Genomic DNA, 21163 nt, shown 5'->3' with positions numbered 1-21163 from the left:
TAAATGTAGCATGTAGCCTTTTTTTTCGTAATAAAAAATATGTATTTGATTTGATATTTTTTATTAGAGATAAATATCAAAATTATCATGAACTTTGATTCAATGAGCAATTTTGTATAAGAACTCGATTTTATACATGAAATTCTGATTTGATTTAATTTTCACAAATTACTAATAGCATTACCGAATTAGCATTATTTTCCATTGATATATTACATAGATAAATAATTATATTAATTTGATGTGAAAATAAATGTATGTATTTATCCTTTAACTGTGTATACTTAAATTGAAATTAGAGTTTCATATATACATATGAACTACAATTCAAGTTTCATTTATATCAAATTACTCATTATATATGTAAATTTAACATGGTGTTGGAGATTGTTATTCATTGATAAAGAAGTAAAATTATTAAATTTTGAAATTTTTTCATTATCAATTTGAAGTAAATATGTTTGTCAATTTAGAAATCACCATCTTGGGAACAATATATTTATTATGACTAAATCAGTAAACAATCAAGTTAATATGGTAAACCATTATTAAAAATCATAATATATAATTTCTTTTGTTTTTTAATTAATTTTAGAAATTATAGCTAAAGGTTTAGGGTGGTTTTAAAATTTTATAAAAATTAAATTAATTTATTAAATATTTTATATTTAAAATAATAGATTAATATTGGGTTCTTAAAATTTATTATACATTCTTTTTTTATTTAATTTTTTTATTTATTATTTGTCAACTCCTAACCCTGTTTATGAAGTTTAAAAAGTGTTTTCGCTTTTCTTAAAATAATTATAATTATTATATTTATAATAATCTACTGCCCACATTTGTGAATAAAAATGCGGACTGTGCGGTAAGTCTCACCCAAATGAAAACCTCATTTCCCGTCTTAAACTTATTGCCAAATTTGTAAACATTAATGGGAGGAATTTCTGGCACATATATGGATATTAGTATAGGATTATGATGGTTAAGTATATGAACTTTTTTTTTAAAAAAATTAAGAGTTAATATCTCTTTTCATCCTTGTACTATAATTAAATTATTATTTTGATATTTGTACTATTTTTTTATTAGTTTGGCCCCTATATTTTCATTATGTATAGCCCCAAAAAAATTTAAAAAGAAAAAGAAAAATTAAAAAATCATTAAAATTCCTTAAAAAATCCTAGAAGTATTAAAACTTAGAAAATTATAAAAAAAAAACTTAAAACATCATAATCTATTTTTGAAAATTGTAAATATTTTTTAAAATTATACGTATGAGAAACTTAAAAAAATAAAAGAAAATCATATTAAAAAATGCATTTGTTTGGAAATTTAGGTTTTTTAAAAAAATTTAGAATTTATGAATATTTTTAATAATATTATGGGTTTTTTTAAATATTAGGGATTTTTTTTGCATTTTTATGAATTTTTTGATATTTTAAAGGAATTTTGTGTTTTTTTAAGTAAAAATACCATAAAATTATTAAAAGTTCTCATAAAATTCTAAAATTTTCTAAATAAAAAAAACCTAAAATTCCAAACAATTTTTTAAAATTTTTAAAATTTTTAATTTTTTTTGAAGTTTTGTATACTTATAATTTTAAATTTTTTACAATTTTCAAAAAGAATATTACGATTTTTAATTTTTTAATAATTTTATGAGTTTTAAATTCTTTTAAAAAATTATTATTCTTTTGGAACTTCAATGATTTTTTTTAGTTTTGTTATATATTTTTTAAAATTTTAAGTGAATTTTTCACTTTTTCTTTACATGTGATAGTGTCATTGGTTGGTTCAAATTTTTTTAAGGAGAATTTAAGTTTGGGTAACAAGAATTATAAAATTAAAGTGTAGGATTCAAATTGATAACAAAAATAAAGTATAAAAGCTAAACCGATAAAAAGTTATACATATACTAAAGTGATAATTTTTTTTTTTTTTGCAGCAAAATAGCTGAAATTCATTACTAATGCGTGGCTCAAGGTGGTTGTACAAAGTCAAATTGACAGAGAAAAGAAAAGATGGACCAGCAGAAGATAAACCAATCCGCAAGCATAGCACACAAAAAAAACATCAAATCCATTAAACGCAAAACAAAACCACCCTAAACCAAATACAAAACGTCACAAAATAGAATATCATCCAAATATTCATCTTCTTCCAGTGTATATCCGCAGTTGAGTCGAAAACGGAAGAAAAAGAAAAGCCTTGAAACCCAGCCATGGAGATTCCTCTGAACCTTCTCCATTTTCAAAGCGTTCCAAAATATCTCAACGGTTTTGAATCCAAACCGTCCAATCCTCAGCCACCATCTTTCGCACCGAATCTGGAGCTCTATCAACCCAGAAACAAGGGATTTGGCGTCCCCTTCCTTCCAATGCCAGGGTATGTGTCGCCCTATTAACTGCTCTAGGAACAAAAATGTAAGAAACTTCCTCAAAATGTCTTTCAAGGATACGGATGCTGTGAGTAATCGGTCTGAGAATAGGTTTGTCCTCCCCTTTTGACTTGAGCTTTGATTATCGACAGAGAATCCTCTTCCAGAAGAAGGCACCTAAAACCCATCTCAAACACAAGCAACAGAGCCCTTTCACACGCCCTAGCTTCAGCAACAAAAGCATCGACAGCGCCTTCAAAAGGGTAAGTACATGCCTTCAAAACCTTTGATAAAAGGCAATTAGGCTGGGAAAAAAGACGCCAAAACTTGTTTTGCTAATAAGGCTTTATTAAACAAAAACAGATCCCGAAATCCCAGCCCACCAACACACTTAGGCTTGCGCAGCGCATTCCAATTACTCCAATGGATACCTTTAGCTGATTTATTATTAGACCATCAGAATTTATTCAAAATGCCCTCTAACTTGCGACATAAAATTTTTGACAAAGCAAAACATTGCATAACATACACTCTGATAGCTTGAAGAACTAACTTAATGAATACCTCCTTAGCCTCATCGAAAGGTAGCGCAGACTTCACCCATCAATTCTTTTTCTGAAACAGTCAACAAAATTAGCAAAAACTCACATTTTTTTCTTTCCAACCATCATTGATAATCCCAAGTATTTTTCAAGATTTGAAGCTACACGAACACCCAAAATGTTGGTTATGCTCTCCCTTACATTAGAATTCACACGAGCACCAAAATAAATAAGAGATTTATTGAAATTCACCCGTTGTCTTGAAACCAACTCATACTCCCGAATAATGTTTCAAACAATATTAACCTCTTTACTTGAGGCATCCCCAAATAGGATACAGTCATCCGCAAAGAAAAAACGGTTAATCGTGAGTCTTTCCCTTCTAATAGGAGCATCCTTCATCAAAGCCTTCTATTTGGCTTCATTAAGTAGTGTAGAGAAACCCTCAGCACATATTAAAAATAGATAATGGCTGGGTGAATCACTCACCAGAATTCCCATTGAAGCCCACAATATAGGAGACAGAACAAACACATCTCATAATGAGAACGATCCAACCAGTGTGAAATTCCAATTAAATCATCATTCCAGCCAAAAAATCCCACTCAATACAATCATAGCTTTACTCATATCGAGTTTAAACGCAAAATTCCCTTTTCTACTTTTCTTTTTCATTTTAAGGTAATGTAAAACCTCATAAGCGATTAGCACATTATCTGAAATATGTCTTCCTAGGATAAAAGCCCATTGAGCTTCATTAATACAACCTCTCAATATTGCACTCATACGCTCCACTAAGACTTTCGCAATAATTTTATAAACCACGTTACAAAGGCTTATAAGTCTGAATTGTGAAAGATTTTTTGGTTTCTCAACTTTGGGGATCAAAACAATATGGGTTTTATTAATTTTTCCCATGTCAATTTCACCTTTCAAAACAGATAAACAGTAACTAGAAATTTCAAATCCAACAATATGCCAATACCTCTGATAGAAAGTTGCTGGAAAGCTATCAATTCTAGGAGCCTTCAGAGGTGTCATCGAATTGACAACATGCCCAATATCCTCCTCAGTGAAAGGTTTAAGCAGCTCGTCATTCATACTCGTTGTGATTCGCTTCTCCACTAACCTAAACGACCGTTCATCATCACTTGTCTCAGAGGCCAAAAATAAATTTCCAAAATACTTCAAGGCGAGTTGTAGCATCTCCTCAATCGTTGAAAACCAACGTCCATCCTCTCCTTCCAAACCGGTTATCCGATTACGATTTTGGCGCTGAACAGCAACTTTATGAAAATAACTTGTATTCTGATCCCCATTTTTCAACCAGTTGACACGAGATCGTTGCTCCCAAAAAATCTCTTTTTTATCAGCCTCCAAATTAAGACCTAGTTGAACATCCATGATTTCGACTAAAACCTTATCAGGTGGATTCCTGTTATAAAGATCATGTAGTCGTTCTTCTAAATCCAAATGAGTTTTCTTTTGCTCCTTATTTTTGAAATGACTCCAATGTTGAAACGACCCCAATTTCGCAAGCTTAACCATGACACTTCCTAATAAGACATCCCAATTCCTCTCTACCTCCTTCTCAAAAGAATCTTCTAAACACCATTTGGCCTCAAACTGAAAAGGCTTGACCCCATATCAGTGAGCATTCGTTCGCATACCGGTCGTGTCCAAAAGAATCTGAAAATGGTCCAAAAATGTATGACTCAAATGTTCCACTTGGTAACTTGGAAAGAGATTCATCCAAGAAAGGTATTAAACCAAAAGAAAGGTATTAAGCCAACATTACAGTGATACTAAATCTTTGGTTCCTCAATTGGCATATATGTAAAGATGCATGCACAAAGGCATGCAAAAAGGGATAGATAGTTGCATATTATGGTAAAAACAAGGTGGAATGTGGCAACAAACAATCAAACGGACAGTTTGATCATGCAGCATGCTTCTATAATAAATATATAGATAGATGTTCTGCAATATTTCAAAGCAAATTAAAATCTGTAAAACTTCAAAATTGAAGGTTGGGGTGAGGTTTGGATTGAATCGAGTGCAATTTTTTGAGTTAATCAAGTTTAAGAGTCCTATTTTAGCATTCTAATTTGGTTTGAAATCTTTTCGAATCGAATGAAATGACATGAAATTCAAGTCGAATCGAATCGAGTGAAATTGTTCAAGTTAAATTAAAAAATTAAACATGTCAAATTAAAATATTGTTACAGTATAACAAATATTTGAAAAAGTTTTCAAAGCAAAATAAAAAAATAAGATACTTAATATGATAAACTTGAATCATTAACTTATTTAGGTTTCCAAAATTATTACTTTTGAACATTTTTAAAATTTCAACATTCTTTATATATTTTTTAGAATTTTTATAATCTTTCAAAAAAATATAAATTTTGGAACTTTTATAAATATTTTGAATTTTAAAAATTATTTTGAATTGTTTTGTTATTTTTGTTGAGAAGAGATCAACTTACTCATTTTCAAAGTTGGCAGGGACCAAAAGAATATTTACACCAATCTGTTACTCGAGTTATTCGAATTGTAAAATTTAACTCGAACTTAAAACTTGAAATTTGAAATTTTTTAAATTTTTTTCAAGCCGAATCAAGTTTTACTCACCCTTACAACTATGCTATTCAAGAGAGATAGTCAAATTTCACTTTGAGACACGTCAATATGTAACAGTATTTCAAGCAAAGAGAATGCTCAATTTCTATTTTGGATGAACTTGCTTAGGACCAGGGATTTAAATTGCGGTCGCGGCCGTTTTCGGTCGCATTGCGTTTATCATGATTGCGGTTTCGGACAGTGCCGCTACTGCTATATAACGGCCGCTATTTCGATAACGGACCACTATTTAAATCCCTGCTTAGGACAACTTGGTTGGGTATTGAAAAGGTTGAAGGTGCTATTTTGGATATTTCAAATCCCTTGGATTATGGAGAATGGATCAAGATAACATTGAAGATATATCTTCAATAATCCTTTTTACGTTAGGTATTTATTATTATATTGTATCTTACTATTTTAGTTTCAAATTTATAAGGGGTTGGATTGTAATTGATCTAGTATGTTAGCAAGTTTTGAAACTCTTATATATTTGATAAATTTGTATAGGTTTTTTTACTGAGTATTGTGAGCACTTATTTGTTCATTGAGGAACATATTTTTGTGAGTACATTTGAGATAGTAAATAAGTTTTAATGCTTTACTGCCTAGAGAACTTAAAAGTGAGTGATCTAGATCTTTAGGTACAAAAGTGAGGTTGTTATACTAGAGTGTGATAAAACTTTAATCACTTGTTGTATTAAGATTAAAGATAATATATTTACGCATTAAGTTAGGCTCCGTAGAATAAAGAAACCAAACTACATAAACAACTTGTGTTATTGTTTTCTCTGCTCTTATTGCAATGTCTCCTTTAATGGCCACTGCAACCATCACTTCCATTTGGTATCAGAATCTCTCACTTAACTTATATTTCCCAGTCTTGTTAATTGCTAGATATGGAATAATCTTCAATTGCTCATCCCTCTATGTTGGAGGGTTCTAACTACTCTTATTAGAGGGCAAGAATGAAAGCCTTCATCAAGTCCACTGATGAGAAAAGCATGGAACTTAGTCCTCACTGGATGGTAAACACCTATGATTGAGATAGAAATAGGAAGAACTCCTAAGTTTGCATTGGGCATCAAAGTATATAAGTCATGCATACATAGTCCATCATCCATTCAGGGTTAAGGTATGCCACACTATGAATGTCACAAGTGAATAAACCCATAAACGGATCTAGGATCTACTCTATTTTGGTCTTGTCTAATGTACTGTCAGTCTATTTAGTCACATCTATGTTTCTATTTTTTGAAAGTCATTCACTTCGATGCTCAACACAAAGTATCTCCCCAATTGGACTTAATAAACGACATATCAATCTTTCAATCAGTTTGTTCATTTTTTATTAGTCTGAAGACATGTTTAGGTTTATCTACTAATACAAGTTGTCTTTCCGTATTACAATCCAACCACGTAACTTCTTATTATTAGTTAAACATTAGATAACTAGTGAGCCAATATTTACTTCCAATTTGCTTTACCTGCAAAAAATTGTTAAGAACAATATACAAAGACTATCAATGTAATCAATGTATATTTTGTTAAATCAATTTGTTTGAAAAATATAAGTCTACATAGATGAAAATAGTACACTTAGGGCACTTGATCAAACACATTTTGCAAATGTCAATTCTAAAACTCTTTATACTATCTTTTGTGTGTCGATGTACAAGAATTTAAGAGGACTTCGAAGTGGACAACTACTAAGGAAGCATGGGACATCCTGGAAACTATTCATGAAGGCCTCAACATAGTAAAACGATTTAAAATGTAAATATTAACCACTAACTTTGAAACCTTGAGAATGTAATATTTAGAAACTATTGGTGATTTTTATGCAAAGCTTTATGATATGTCGAAGTTCGCTTTAAAAGAAGACTATTTGAACTCAAAATTGGTTAAAAAAGTGTTGAGGTCATTCTCGGAGAGGTTTGCCATCAATGTACTTTCATTCAGAAGGAAGAAGATATAGATAGCATGAGGATTGATGAACTAATAGGATCTTTGCAAACCTTTGAGATGGCTTTAAATGAAGTTAATGAAGCAAAGCCGATGGAGAAAGGAGTATTGTTTTGCAAGTGACATATGCAATGACCAACTCCATTATAATTGAAGATCTTCAAAAACAAATGTTTTGCTTACTCAGAACTTTAACAAAGTGTTCAAGAAGCGGTCCAAAAGATCGAAGAAATTTGAGGTTACCAAAAACATTCCCAAGAATAAATTCAAAGGAGTGATTATCAAAAAAAGGGCCAACGGAGAGAAGAAGAAAGAACTCTAATGCCATGAGTGTCATGGGTTTGGGTAAATCCAGGCTATGTGTGCTAACACTATAACGAAAAAGAAGAAATTATTGTAAGTGACCCGAAACAATGAAGATTCCACCAACAATTTTGATTCTAATGAAACCATGTCAGCTATTCAGAATTAACCTACTCCTTAATCCGTCAAGGACATGCATGAGTTCCTCAGGTTGGTGAGTTATTATAGACGCTTTATTCACCATTATGCAGCAATTGCTAAGCCTATGAGAAACTTTATTAAGAAAGACAATTTCAACAAACCTTTCACTATTGAGACTGATGCATCATGGAGGTGTTGTCTTATCACAAGATTGTCACCCGATTGCCTTCTTTAGCCAGCAACTTAGTAGCCGAATGCAATTAGCATTTACTTACTTATAGGAGATGTATGCCATCACTCAAGCAGTAGCGAAGTGGCATCAATATTTTTTGGGAGGCAAATTCACTATAGTCATTGATCAACAACCACTTTAAAACCTTACTGAACAGTTTATTTAAACTTCAGACCAACAAAAGTGGCTTGAAAATTTGATTGGCTATGATTTTGATATTGTTTATTGTTCGAGCAAGTAGAACAGTGCAATAGATGCTCTTTCCAGAGTCTAGAAATCTCAATTTCTTGCTTCATCTCGTGTTGAATTTGATATTGTGGTGGATTTAAACACCATTAACAAAGATCACCTCAAATTACTTGCCTTGCAGCAACATTTGTTACATGATCAGCAGGGCCTTCCTAACTTTACATTCAAGGATGGTCTTTAAAGGAATTTCCATGGATTTGATTATTGGGTTACCAGCATTCAAAGGCAAAACTATCATCATGGTGATATTTTATCAGCTCTCCAAATATGGACATTTCTTCGGTTTACTGTCTAACTTTTCTAGTGCATCCGTAGTTATATTTGTGACAGATTTTGTTCAACTTCATGGCATACCTGTTGAAATTAGGACAATTGAGTTATGGCGAGAACTTCATCGTCTACAAGGCACAACATTTATCACCAGCATGGATTACCACCCGCAAGCTGGCGACCAAAATAACGCTCTTTACAATGTTATGTTGCGGATTGTCCCACCACTTGGAAACAAATATTACCATGGGTCGAATGTTGGTATAACACGACCTACAAAACCTCTGCTCAAATAACTACGTTTGAGATTTTATATGGTCACCCTCCACCTACATGATTCGAGTGTTAATGCATTAGTTGAAAACTACATTTTAGATCGCGATAAAGTTCTCTCCTTGCTTAAACAGAATTTGAGGAAATCTTTGGCTGATCGACGTAGACAAGAGGTTCATTTTGAGGAAGGAGATTGGGTTTATATGAAACTTCAGCCTTTTAGTTAGAATTCGATTCACCTACAGCACCATCACAAGCTCAGCAGAAGGTACTCCGACCCCTATTATACACAAGTTGGAGCTTTCAGATTCTACTCATATTCTTTCTCTTTTTCATGTTTGATTGCTCTGCAAGTCACACCATTAGATTTGGTTGATTCTATTTTCACATTGATTTTGCAACCAGCTGCAGTGCTTGATTAAAGGCTAGTCATTCAGAGCAATGACTTATTCAGTGGGAGGGACTTCCAGTTACTGATCCAACAATTTCCTAACTGGAATCTTGCAGACAGGTTCTTGTTGGTGGAGGGAGTATTGTTATGACTATATATTCAGAATAACAGCAATAAAAATCAGATAAATTTCTTTTACATTTTCTTTGTTTTCTTAATTGCATTTACAATTCACTAAAAACTTTAATAGAATATTTCGTAAATAATCCTGCTTATAATCGTTTTTAAGTTAAATAAATGAATATGAATAAAATTTTAAGACTCGTTTATCAAACAACTGAACATGAACAAAGCATGTTTAATTCATTTTTGTTCACGAACAAACTTATTTCAATCTAATTAAAATATTGTTTATTATTCAATGATTAATATCAATATTATTTTACTTTATTTATTTATATTGTAATTGTTAATACTTACTTCTAAAGTACTAATAAATTTATTTATTTGTGGTTTATTTATTTAAGTTTGTTCACGAACAAACTTATTTCAATCTAATTAAAATATTGTTTATTATTCAATGATTAATATCAATATTATTTTACTTTATTTATTTATATTGTAATTGTTAATACTTACTTCTAAAGTACTAATAAATTTATTTATTTGTGGTTTATTTATTTAAGTTTGTTAGTTTATTATTCACAAATAAAATTTTTATTATTCAAAAATATGTTTGATTATATGTTTATAAATATATTTATTTAATGTTTGTGAATATGTTCATTTGAGGTGGATTTGAATGGGTGATTGGGCGCAGTGCGGTGCAGTGCAATACGTTTAGCTTACTTTTTGTCTCATGCTGCAGTATCGTTACTATTAGAGTTGTGTGACTCGAATCCTTATTAAAGAAATAATACAGTAGCAAAACTAAGGGATCTGAGCTACAAACTATGTTGCAGAAGTAGAATCCGTATAGAACTTCTTCTATTTGACATTGATTAAATAGATGTAGTCGAAACTTCTCTTGTATCGTTCGATTTTCAAAATTAGTGAATTTTTTTCTTCCTTGTCCATGGTTTTTACCCGAAAGGGTTTTTACGTAAAATCTGTATGTTTTATTTTTCATTATTATTGTTTTGCGATTGTTCTATATTGCCATATTGACGTTCAGTTTTAACAACTATAGTATCTAATATCAACGTTACAGTTGTTTTTACACTAACCGTAAATAAACGTACTGTCCATCTAAACTCACTCTTGATGTTCACAAACATATTTATTTAATTCAAACAAATAAATATACACATAATTTTAAATAAGTCAACATCATAAGAGCGGTGGTGTAGTTACAACTATGAAAGTTTATAAAATGATCATCCAATTATTTGATTTTTAGACGGAACAATTTTTAAAATTGGCATATTAATAATTTTAACCCTAAACATTTATACATTGTCTTAATCTTGATTTTTAGTTTTTTTTTTAATATTTTCTTTTCTTTGTGAACCTTTCACTTAAAAAGCTAAAAAAATAAATTTAACAATTAAATTTGATAAAAAAAAATACCAAAAAAAGAAACACAAAAAAATTTAATATAATAATTTCCATCTTTTCTCATTCTTTAAAATTAACCCTTAATATCACAAATAAAAGTAAAACCAAAAAGAAAAAGAAAATTAAATTACACAATGTGTAAATAGTGAAGGTTAATTTTTTATGATCAAAAGTAAATTGATATAATGTATAAATGTTAAAGGTTTAAAGTTGTATTAATGCCAATTTTAAAAGTTATCAAATTATCTCCCCGTTAATAATTTAGTGATTAATGATAGAATTTCTTTGAATAATTACGTGATAATGATTGAATAACTAGGGAACGAAAATGGTGGTTTAACAAGGGTGTTGCAAAGAATCTCTTTTGTCTGTATACAATGATTGATAATATTATCTCTAAAACAGAGAAACCTAAACAAGATTGGATGCAGAAGAGGACTGCTTGCTTGTGGTCCAGCTGATTTTACGGTTCTCCTTTAACCTCAAATCTTCTCCTCATATCTAATGGAAGGCTCAGATTTTGCACATATGTTTAAAATTTTAAAATATTTGGATTTTTTAATTGTGTTGGTATGTTTTATTTAAATTATTTAAATTCAAGTCACTCTAATAATGTTGGTTTCTTTTTGAGATTATTGTCCACGTGTCTTAGCTGCATGCATATATATAATTTTTTAGGGTAATTTTTATTTTACTTGTTGATAAATATTAATCTATCGCTATAATTATTAATTTATCATTTGGAGTTCACTAATCAAACTTTTAAAAAATGGTTTAAGAAAATTATTTGGAATTTAATAGAAGATTTTAAATGGTTTAAGAAATTAAGGTAAAAAAAATGATTGGTGGGGAAAGAGTGATTAGAACTTGTTCCTGGTCTTAAACCCACGTTTTTAAATTGTGGTGAAAAGAGACCCATTACTTTTGTCCTAAACAGAGATCTTTTTCCTAGGAAAATGAATTGAACTCCAACTCCCATCACAACCCACAAAAGGTTCTTAATGAATTGATTGAATAAAATTTGACGAGTTTTTTTTTTGATATGTTTTTATAAATAAAAAATTCAAAACTCAAAAATAATAAATCACACAATTAGTTAATAAATAATGGGTAAGTTTTTATTTTGGTCATTTAATTAAAAAATTATAATTTAGTCATTGAACGAAAATTTTCATTTAAGTCGTTGAACTTGGAGGTGAGCAAAACTCGATTCGATTTAAAAAAAATCAAAAAAGTTTTGAATTTTTAGTTAATCGAATCGAATTATTCAAGTTATTCAAATTATTCTAGTCAACTCGAATAAGTAATTCGAGTTTCGAGTTGAATTTTACAATTCAAATAACTCGAATAATTCGAATAACAGATAGGTATAAATATCCTTTCGGTCCTTGTCAAGTTTGAAAATGAGCAAATCGATCTCTCTCTTAACAAAAGTTATAAAAAAATTTAAAATAATTTTCAAATTTTCAAATACTTATTTTTTAAAAATATATATAAAAATTTAAAAAGACATTCTAAAAAATATATAAAGAAAGTTAAAAAAATTAAAAATTTTCTAGAATAATAATTTTGATGACCTAAATAAGTTAATTAATCATTCAAGTTTATAATACTAAATTATTTTTTTATTATTTGCTTTAAAAAAGTTTTCAAATATATATGGTTTTTAATTTATGTGGTCTAACATGGAATTAGCTATATTGTAATAAGATTTTATTTTGACATGTTTTATTTATTTTAATTTAACTAGAATAATTTCATTCAATTCGACTCAATTCGAAAAAAATTTCAAATCGAGTTAGGATGATAAAATAGATTTCGTCAACTCGATTAATTCAAAATTTTTTCACTCGATTCCATCGAATGCTTACCTCTAATTAAACTATTTAAAATTTTTTATTTAAATCAGTGGGTTGTTAAGTTTTGCCAGTGAACTCCAAGCAACAATTCGACAATCAGTACAGTAGATCAATATTTATTGATAAGTAAAAGAACACACCTTAGATTCAAGTCAATCTGACGGTCAGTGTCGAAAATTGAAAAAAAACTGTTTGGATTTTGGTTCGAAAATTCATACCTTTGAAAGTTGTTTTATGAAAAAAAAGCTAAACTGTATAAGAGAAAGGGAAAAAGAGCTTTCGATTTGTACAGCTAGTGCGAACAAAGAAACCCATATAGCATTGATTTTAACAGCCCAGTGGCTAAAATGAAAACTTTTGAATAGTTCAATAACTAAATTGTAACTCTTTAGTTAAGTGACTAAAACAAAAGCTTACCGATAGTTTAGTGACTAATGGTATAGTTTACTAATAGTAAAATTGGATTTCTAATGACATAATAGTAAATTTAGCCCTTAACATTTACATTTTTTTATCAATTTGACTATTATTTTTTGTAGTTAAATTTGACTATTAACCTTTTAAAAATAGCCAAATCATTTTTTTAACGAAAATGATGATTAACTAGTTACAAAAATTAGTTCATAGAATTTCAAAATTAAAAAAAATAGAATAACTAAAAACAATCCAATTAGAGAGCATGGACAAAATCTCTAACTTTACGCATAAGACAAGACTAATAATATAATTTAACCAAGCAGATTTAAGTTGAGGAGTGAAATTTCAAATTTTAAAAATTACAGATACTAAATCGGCAACCAACACAAAGTAGAGGGTCTAATTGCAGACATAGACTTTATATTAATTACTTTAAAATATTAAATTAAACCGATAACAGAAAATTTCATCAACCTCTCATCTGTTTTCTCACAATCCTGGCCCAAAACCAGATCTGTAGCAAAGCAAACTTCCTAATATCTGTTCCCAATTTCTCAGCTAATTTGAACCTCAAAAAAAGAGAAAATATAAATAGAAAAACATTTTATCCTCCATGATTTCCAAATTCTTGGGACCCACTTAAAGAACAACACAGATTTTCCTGTTTAATTTCCATGGTTTTTTTTTCACTCAATTTTTTGATGTACAAAAAAAAAAAAAACCATACCTTTCCACTATATATAATTTTCCCATTCACCCAATTTCTCCAAAATTTTGTTGTAATTGCTAAGGATTCGTTAGTTTGAAAAAATGGCTTCCATTGGTAATAGTTGTTCTTCACCATTTATAATTGAAAGAAATGGAGAAAGTAAAGCTTTTGTTTTTTCAACTTTTAGGTCAAGAAAGATGAAGACTTTGGGTGTTGTGAATGGTGGGGTTTCTTTGTTTTATAACAAAGGGAAACAGCTTTCTAGATTTAAGCCTTTGAGAGTAGCTAGTACTGGGGATGCTGTTGGTCTTGGTGATGGTGATGACTCTGAAAATTCACTTCAGGCTACCATTGAAAAGAGCAAGAAAGTTCTTGCCATGCAAAGAGACCTACTTCAACAGGTACCCCTTTCTTTCTTAATTTCTTTTTTTTTTTTTTTGTAAATCGTGTTTCTTTTGGATTAAAATTTTGTGTTATATATATATATATATATTTCAAAGTGATTCATTCTTTGTTTACTTTATTGAATGTGGACTTTGTAACTATTACCTTTTGCAGCAAAGAAAGATAAAGAAACTTGGGGTTAGGGAATTATAGCTATCAATCTTTGTGGACTTAGCAATTTTTTAAGGGATCAAAAAATAAAATATCTGTAATAGCCAGTAAGTCTCTGTAGATTAGTTCAAGAGATAGGGTTCCATTGGAATCTGCCATTTCATATTACTCAACAAGCTTTTAGATTACAAAGTTACATTCATAAAGGGTATTCTTTTACTGCTCTGTGGTGTCTGAAATATATATATTTACTCAGAATCGGAAATGTCATTGCGGAACCGGTATCTGTTTTTCCGGTATTGAACTCCTTAGATTACTATTGAAGTGTTAGATTACTTGTACATTAACAAGCATTTGGTATTTTTGGTTCTTGGTGCCTATCAATCTATTTCTTGGCTCATTCGGCATTGTGGACTCTGAACTTCATGTTGCTATGGTCGTTGAAATTTTGGCGATGAAAACCTTTTAGCACTTGCAATCATATTAAACATCAACTAGCTTTATGAATGATAAAATTTTCGATGTTTAAGATATTATGAGTCAACTCTTGCCTTTCAAGAGCTATAAGCGCTTGCTGATTTGGTTAGTGAAAATTGAAACCTTAGTGATGTTATTGATTTTCTATATCCATGGCAGATTGCTGAAAGAAGGAAACTGGTTTCGTCCATAAAAGGTAGTGTTACCGACCAAGATGAAGATGAAGATGAAGATGAAGATTTTAGTACAGGGGATAGCTCTCTTCCCAATCCAGATCTTACTTCTAGAAGCTATAACAGAGTGGATGTAGTGAATAATGGTAGCATTCCTTCAAGCAGTCATGTTAATTCAACTACGAAGAATGAATCAAAGATTCTACCTTCAGTTGAAGTCCAAGAGAAACCGGAACTATATTTTGCTCCTGAAAAGGCTTCCTCTAATAATGGTTCTATCAAACAATCCAAAACCATTGATTCTAAAGCATTTAAGTCTGATGTGCTTCCTTCTTATCTCTCGAGTTCCAAAGCCCAAGTTACAGACGAAGAGGAAGAAAGTTCAACTGAAGCAGACTCGAAAGAGGCTGCTGAGGTAGATGATGCTGCAGTTGAAGATGAAAAACCCCCGCCGCTAGCTGGTGTAAATGTCATGAATATTATATTAGTAGCAGCAGAATGTGCCCCATGGTCTAAAACAGGTAATATACCATTTGATAGATAATCCGAGGTGGCAGTCTCTCTTTTCTGTTCTTGATAGGCAGGCATCGTATAACTTGTCCATCCTTCATAATGTAATTGGAAGCTACTGTGTTGTTATTATAGGTGGGCTAGGAGATGTTGCTGGTTCTTTGCCAAAGGCTTTGGCTCGACGTGGACACAGGGTTATGGTAATATTTTGTATCTTTGTTCCCAATGATCAACCTAGGGATGGCTATGGCACTTACTTAATATGGCTTCGTACCATTTTTTTTTTTTTTTGCTTAGGTTGTGGCACCTCGATATGCTAATTATGCTGATTCTCAAGATACCGGAGTTCGAAAGAGGTACAAGGTAAATGGTCAGGTAAGACAGTGCTATTGCATATTGTTGCAAATTACTTAGCTTTTGGTTGCTAAACAAAATCGGGTAATCCTACAGCATAATCTTCTCATGTTATGTTATTTGCAGGAGCTGGAAGTATCCTACTTCCAAGCCTATGTAGATGGTGTTGATTTTGTTTTCATGGATAGTCCCATGTTTCAGAGTATGCAGAATAACATATACGGAGGAAACCGACTGGTAGAATGTCTTTTATCGTGCTTTGTTAACATCTTATATTAGTGTGATTGGCTGGTTGTAGTCTATGTTACACGAATTCAAGTGTGAGGTTGGATACCAGCATGTTTCCAACATGGCTATGTTCAAATATTTTGATTTTAATTAACTTTAGTCTTGTGGTGCAGGATATTTTGAAGCGCATGGTATTGTTTTGCAAAGCAGCAGTTGAGGTACGATTACTAGATTGCCTAAGAATATGTAGAAATTGACTTATTTTAGTAGAGTCGAATATTGATTATATCTTAGTAGTGTCGTAAAGTGAAGAAGTCGGTTTATTTTTTTCAGGTTCCTTGGCATGTTCCTTGTGGAGGTGTCTGTTATGGAGATGGTAATCTGGTTTTCATTGCTAATGATTGGCATACGGCCTTGTTGCCAGTGTACTTGAAAGCATATTATCGGGACAATGGTTTGATGTCCTTCACGAGATCCGTTCTTGTTATCCATAATATTGCTCACCAGGTTTGTCCTTTTGATGATTCTCTCGTTGCAATCTTTTATAGTAAAAACAGATTCGGATCATTGGTATTTTTGCTTTGCATTTCATGAAAATGAAACTGATTCCCAAGTGTATTCACTTTTTTATCTCTAAACATTTTTGCATCGGAATGCATGATTAATAACCAAAAAGTGGAAAGATTCGAGCTATGTTCCTTGGGCTCGGGCTTGAGTGTTGTATTTGCGTATACATCCAACAGAAGTATGTTTGAATATTTGAATCCAGGGTCGGGGGCCTGTGGAGGATTTCAGCTATGTCGATCTACCAGAACACTACATGGACCTTTTCAAGTTATATGATCCGATTGGAGGTGATCACTTCAATATCTTTGCGGCCGGACTAAAGACGGCTGACCGAGTAGTCACTGTTAGCCATGGATATTCTTGGGAGCTTAAAACTGCAGAAGGTGGTTGGGGTTTGCACAGGATCATAAACGAAAATGATTGGAAGTTGAGGGGAATAGTCAATGGAATCGATACAAAGGAATGGAATCCACAATACGATATTCACCTCAAATCCGATGGTTATACTAACTACTCCTTGGAAACACTGCAAACCGGTAAACCTAAATGCAAGGCCGCGCTACAAAAGGAGCTCGGGTTGCCAGTTCGCGAAGATGTCCCACTGCTCGGCTTTATCGGGAGACTAGATCAACAAAAAGGTGTTGATCTAATTGCCGAGGCAATTCCCTGGATGATAGGCCAAGATGTGCAATTAGTCATGTTAGGCACCGGCAGACCTGACCTAGAACAGATGCTTAGACAGTTTGAAAACGAACATCGTGACAAAGTAAGAGGATGGGTAGGGTTTTCCGTAAAGACAGCTCACCGTATAACAGCCGGGGCTGATATTTTACTCATGCCATCAAGATTTGAACCCTGCGGTCTAAACCAACTATATGCTATGAACTATGGAACAATACCGGTTGTCCATGCAGTCGGTGGACTGAGAGACACAGTGCAGCAGTTCAATCCGTTTGAAGAGTCTGGGGTCGGGTGGACATTTGACAGTGCGGATGCAAGCAAGTTGATACATGCATTAGGTAACTGTTTGTTGACATATCGGCAGTATAAAACAAGTTGGGAAGGGTTGCAAATACGGGGAATGAAGCAAGATTTGAGCTGGGACAATGCAGCTGAGAAGTATGAGGAAGTGCTTGTTGCAGCCAAATATCAGTGGTGAGAGCTCTGTTTGGTCTGATTGAACCCTCTTATCACCTTTTTACCGCAAATTTTGGGTCTTGTTTTAAAATGTTGTATTAATGTTGTATTCCTAGTTATTTGCTCTCTTTTTTGTTGTGCATGTATTGTATCTAACATTGCCAGGGTTCATAGTTAGTCCATAATGCCATGTTTACTGTCTTTATTTTTTCAAAATTTATTAAATAATGTATTTTTATTTTATATAATTAATGTAAAATAATATTATGTGAATTTACACTTATTTTTTTGATAATTAGAATATTACAACAACAATAAGATCAAACCGTAGAACTATGAATGGAAATAATAAGCAATTCTAACATTTTGAAGCTTCTTTTTTTTTTATCCTAATCGGAGTATCTATTGTCGATAGTAGTAGTAGTGACTAGTATAAAATTATAACTAAATATTTTTTAAAGTATAATGAATGGATAATTTAACATGGATATAGAGGACAACTAGTTTGATTCTCGTGTGATGTACAAATGATTATATTTAATATGAAATATATTTTTAATTCTTTATTTTTATTTAAAAATAATGTTTGATAATATTAACCAAATGGATTAATTACTCTTATTTGGATTAAGATTAAAATTTTAAAATTTAAAATATATAAAAACTAAAATTGATTGAAGTAAAGTATAAAGATTAAATCCACAATTTTTACAAAATATAAAGACTAATAAAATTGGTCAAATATATATTTTTGGGTAAATTACACCATTAAACACTAAATTTTAAGTCCTTTAACTAAAAAAAAAGTTACAATTTGATTACTAATTATTTTAAAAAAAAACTAAGGCCATAAATGAGTCAAAAATAAGAGAAAATACATGAATAAAATAGAAACTTCTAGAATCTATTTTACGTAATTTCATATACGAAATCATCAAACATCCTGGAATCCCGAACTTTCCAGGCATTTCGATTCCTTTTATAAAAATCTTCTCTTCCTTCACATTTTTTTTTCAATTCAAAGTTTTCTCTTTCTTCTTCTTAGAGATTCTTTAAGCTTCTCTGATTTTCCTAGTATGGCGGAAGCTCCTACGCCGACCCAACAGCCTCGTCCTGTCGTTTACGTAGTTTTCCAGATCGGCGGCGTAGGAGTCGTCAGCGAAAATAAACTTGGGCCGGCGCCAGCTTCCAAAGATTCCATAGAAGCAATGCCGAGGATAAAAGTGAAAGAGAGTGGCAATGATTGTTGTGTTTGTTTGGAAGAGTTCGAAGTTGAAGAAGAAGCAAGGGAGATGCCATGTAAGCATGTGTTCCATTCGGGTTGTATTGAGAAGTGGTTGTTGATCCATGGGTTATGCCCGGTTTGTCGATTCTTGATGCCGCCTGAGACGGCTGAAATAGGAGGTGGTGAGGGTAATGGTGGCCGGCGAAGAATGGAGGGTGGGGAGATCAATGGTTTGGAAATTGTACAGTCGGTTTTTGCTTTTGCTAGCTTGGCTAGCATGATGGGTATGATGGGTTGGGGTCGGGCTTTCCGTCAACCTGATTCGGGTCAAGTTGATGATGATAGGTCTTCCAATTGCAACACGGATGATACGCCTTCCAATCAAAACACGGATAGCAATTGACGCATCCTTTTTTTTCTGCATTGTACCTAAAGAAATATTTTTTAACCCACTAAATTGTATATTAAAAGTAAAAAAGAATTTATTTACTGTACTTTCGTAACTTATCTAAAAGCATATATTTGATAATTGAATTTTTTTTAATCTAGTTGCTACTTAATTTGTATTTCATCATCTCACTTGATAGTAATTTATATTAACGTGAGATTGATAATCATGATAGTCATGATGGCGTTAACTTTTCTAATACATCCTAAATTAAAAAATATATAAATTAGAAAATTTTCATATCAATATTTAAATCCATTCAACCTTTTGAACCAAATTCTCAAACAACCATAATCATAGTGGATTGAAATGAAACAAGTAGAAAAATATATGATTGATTAGTATTTTTTACAACTTTTTTTTTAAATTATTTTGAGTTTTATGATTTTACTCAACATCTCCACAACACTTCCTACAAATATTTGGGCATTACTTTTTGTGGGCAACCCCTTAACTAAATCACTTGGGGTGTTGAATATTATTTGAGAACTCTCAAGTATCACTTCTCGTTAATGTTACTTAGAGAAACTCTTTAAGGGGACTTCTCAGAGTCAAGTTGTGTAGAGTTATGACACCAATTATAAAATCTTATTTGACATAATTGACAACTTATCCAATCGTCACCCTAATTATCTTGTCCTTATCTAAACTTAGTATATTAGGCCAATTTGCTTTACCACCTTTAGTCACCTATAGCTGAACCACATGTGACATATTAGGATCCAAGCCTATAAGCCAACACTTCATCCCAAAAAGGTCTCTCTCTCTCCACTAATTAAACTCAAGAATATCTTCCAACCACTACCAACGACCCTCAACCTTACTTGAAGCCAAGTAAATCATTTATCCCCATCACACCACAATCTTTGTTCGATCCTCACATCAACAATGATCCTTTAATATATTTCTTAAAATTTTTTAATAATTATTTATGATGATTAAATTTTTATAATTTTTAAATGTTTAAAAAAATTATAATTTAAAAAATCATATCTAGAATGAATCTAAACAAATGAATGTCTATATTTAAATAAACTTAGACATTAAATTGTCCAAGTTCATTTTGGATTCATATTTTCATAATTTTCTTGGATTTTATTTTTTAGAATATATACATTTACAGGGGATGTCATGTGTCAGCTTTTTATTGCTTTTATTATTCACGTCAACATCTATTAAAAGTCAAACTAGTCAATGATAATTTCTATTAACGGAGGAGCTAAATTAATTTTTTTTATTTGGGCTCACTTGAGTGAAAATTTTTGATGATGTCCTAATTATTTTTTTAAAAATTTTTATTGAAGGTTTTTTTGACACTTAATCCTTAAAAAGAGATACATTTTAAATTAATACTACACTTTTTTTAAAGGGTAAAAATACTTTACACTATTCAATGTCTTTTTTATTCTTTTCCATTTTTTAGATTTTTTTTCTTTTCTTAATAGTGGATAAAAGGGTTTTTTACAAAAATAATATAAAAAAATAAAAAATTATCAAAATGTTATAACCTTTTTTTATTTATCAAAAAATATATAAATTTTTTATTTACCAAAATATATCAAAAAACTAAAAAAATAAA

At 31.2% G+C, this 21163-nt stretch overlaps 3 protein-coding genes across 6 annotated transcripts; all 3 read left to right on the top strand.

Moving 5' to 3' along the window:
* Positions 1–1938: 1938 nt before the first annotated feature.
* Positions 1939–9564, top strand: LOC107890444 (uncharacterized). 4 transcript variants are annotated; one of them, XR_005918390.1, is made up of 4 exons: positions 1939–2426; positions 2533–2643; positions 8556–9245; positions 9383–9564. XR_005918390.1 is itself a non-coding variant. In XM_016814859.2 (3 exons), the coding sequence occupies exons 1-3, from the start codon at positions 2225–2227 to the stop codon at positions 8998–9000; spliced, it is 720 nt and encodes a 239-aa protein (XP_016670348.1). In that variant the 5' UTR covers positions 1943–2224; the 3' UTR covers positions 9001–9564. The 4 variants fall into 4 exon arrangements, 2 of the variants coding, with proteins under 2 accessions (XP_016670348.1, XP_040957525.1); XR_001681960.2 differs by having other exon boundaries at positions 1943–2388; XM_016814859.2 differs by having other exon boundaries at positions 1943–2388; positions 8556–9564.
* A 4092-nt stretch (positions 9565–13656) lies between these two features.
* On the top strand, positions 13657–18184 carry LOC107890446 (granule-bound starch synthase 2, chloroplastic/amyloplastic). Its single transcript, XM_016814860.2, has 8 exons — positions 13657–14311; positions 15102–15636; positions 15761–15825; positions 15923–16000; positions 16106–16216; positions 16381–16425; positions 16541–16714; positions 16977–18184. Exons 1-8 carry the CDS (start codon positions 14012–14014, stop codon positions 17931–17933), a joined length of 2265 nt encoding a protein of 754 aa, XP_016670349.1. The 5' UTR covers positions 13657–14011; the 3' UTR covers positions 17934–18184.
* An 803-nt stretch (positions 18185–18987) lies between these two features.
* On the top strand, positions 18988–19539 carry LOC107892426 (E3 ubiquitin-protein ligase RNF181). The gene has a single exon (XM_016817510.1). The coding sequence runs from the start codon at positions 18988–18990 to the stop codon at positions 19537–19539; it is 552 nt and encodes a 183-aa protein (XP_016672999.1).
* Positions 19540–21163: the final 1624 nt, after the last annotated feature.

This window comes from Gossypium hirsutum, chromosome D09, assembly GCF_007990345.1.
Source record: "Gossypium hirsutum isolate 1008001.06 chromosome D09, Gossypium_hirsutum_v2.1, whole genome shotgun sequence".
NCBI lineage: Eukaryota > Viridiplantae > Streptophyta > Magnoliopsida > Malvales > Malvaceae > Gossypium > Gossypium hirsutum.
This window is presented reverse-complemented; position numbering and strand designations above follow the sequence as displayed.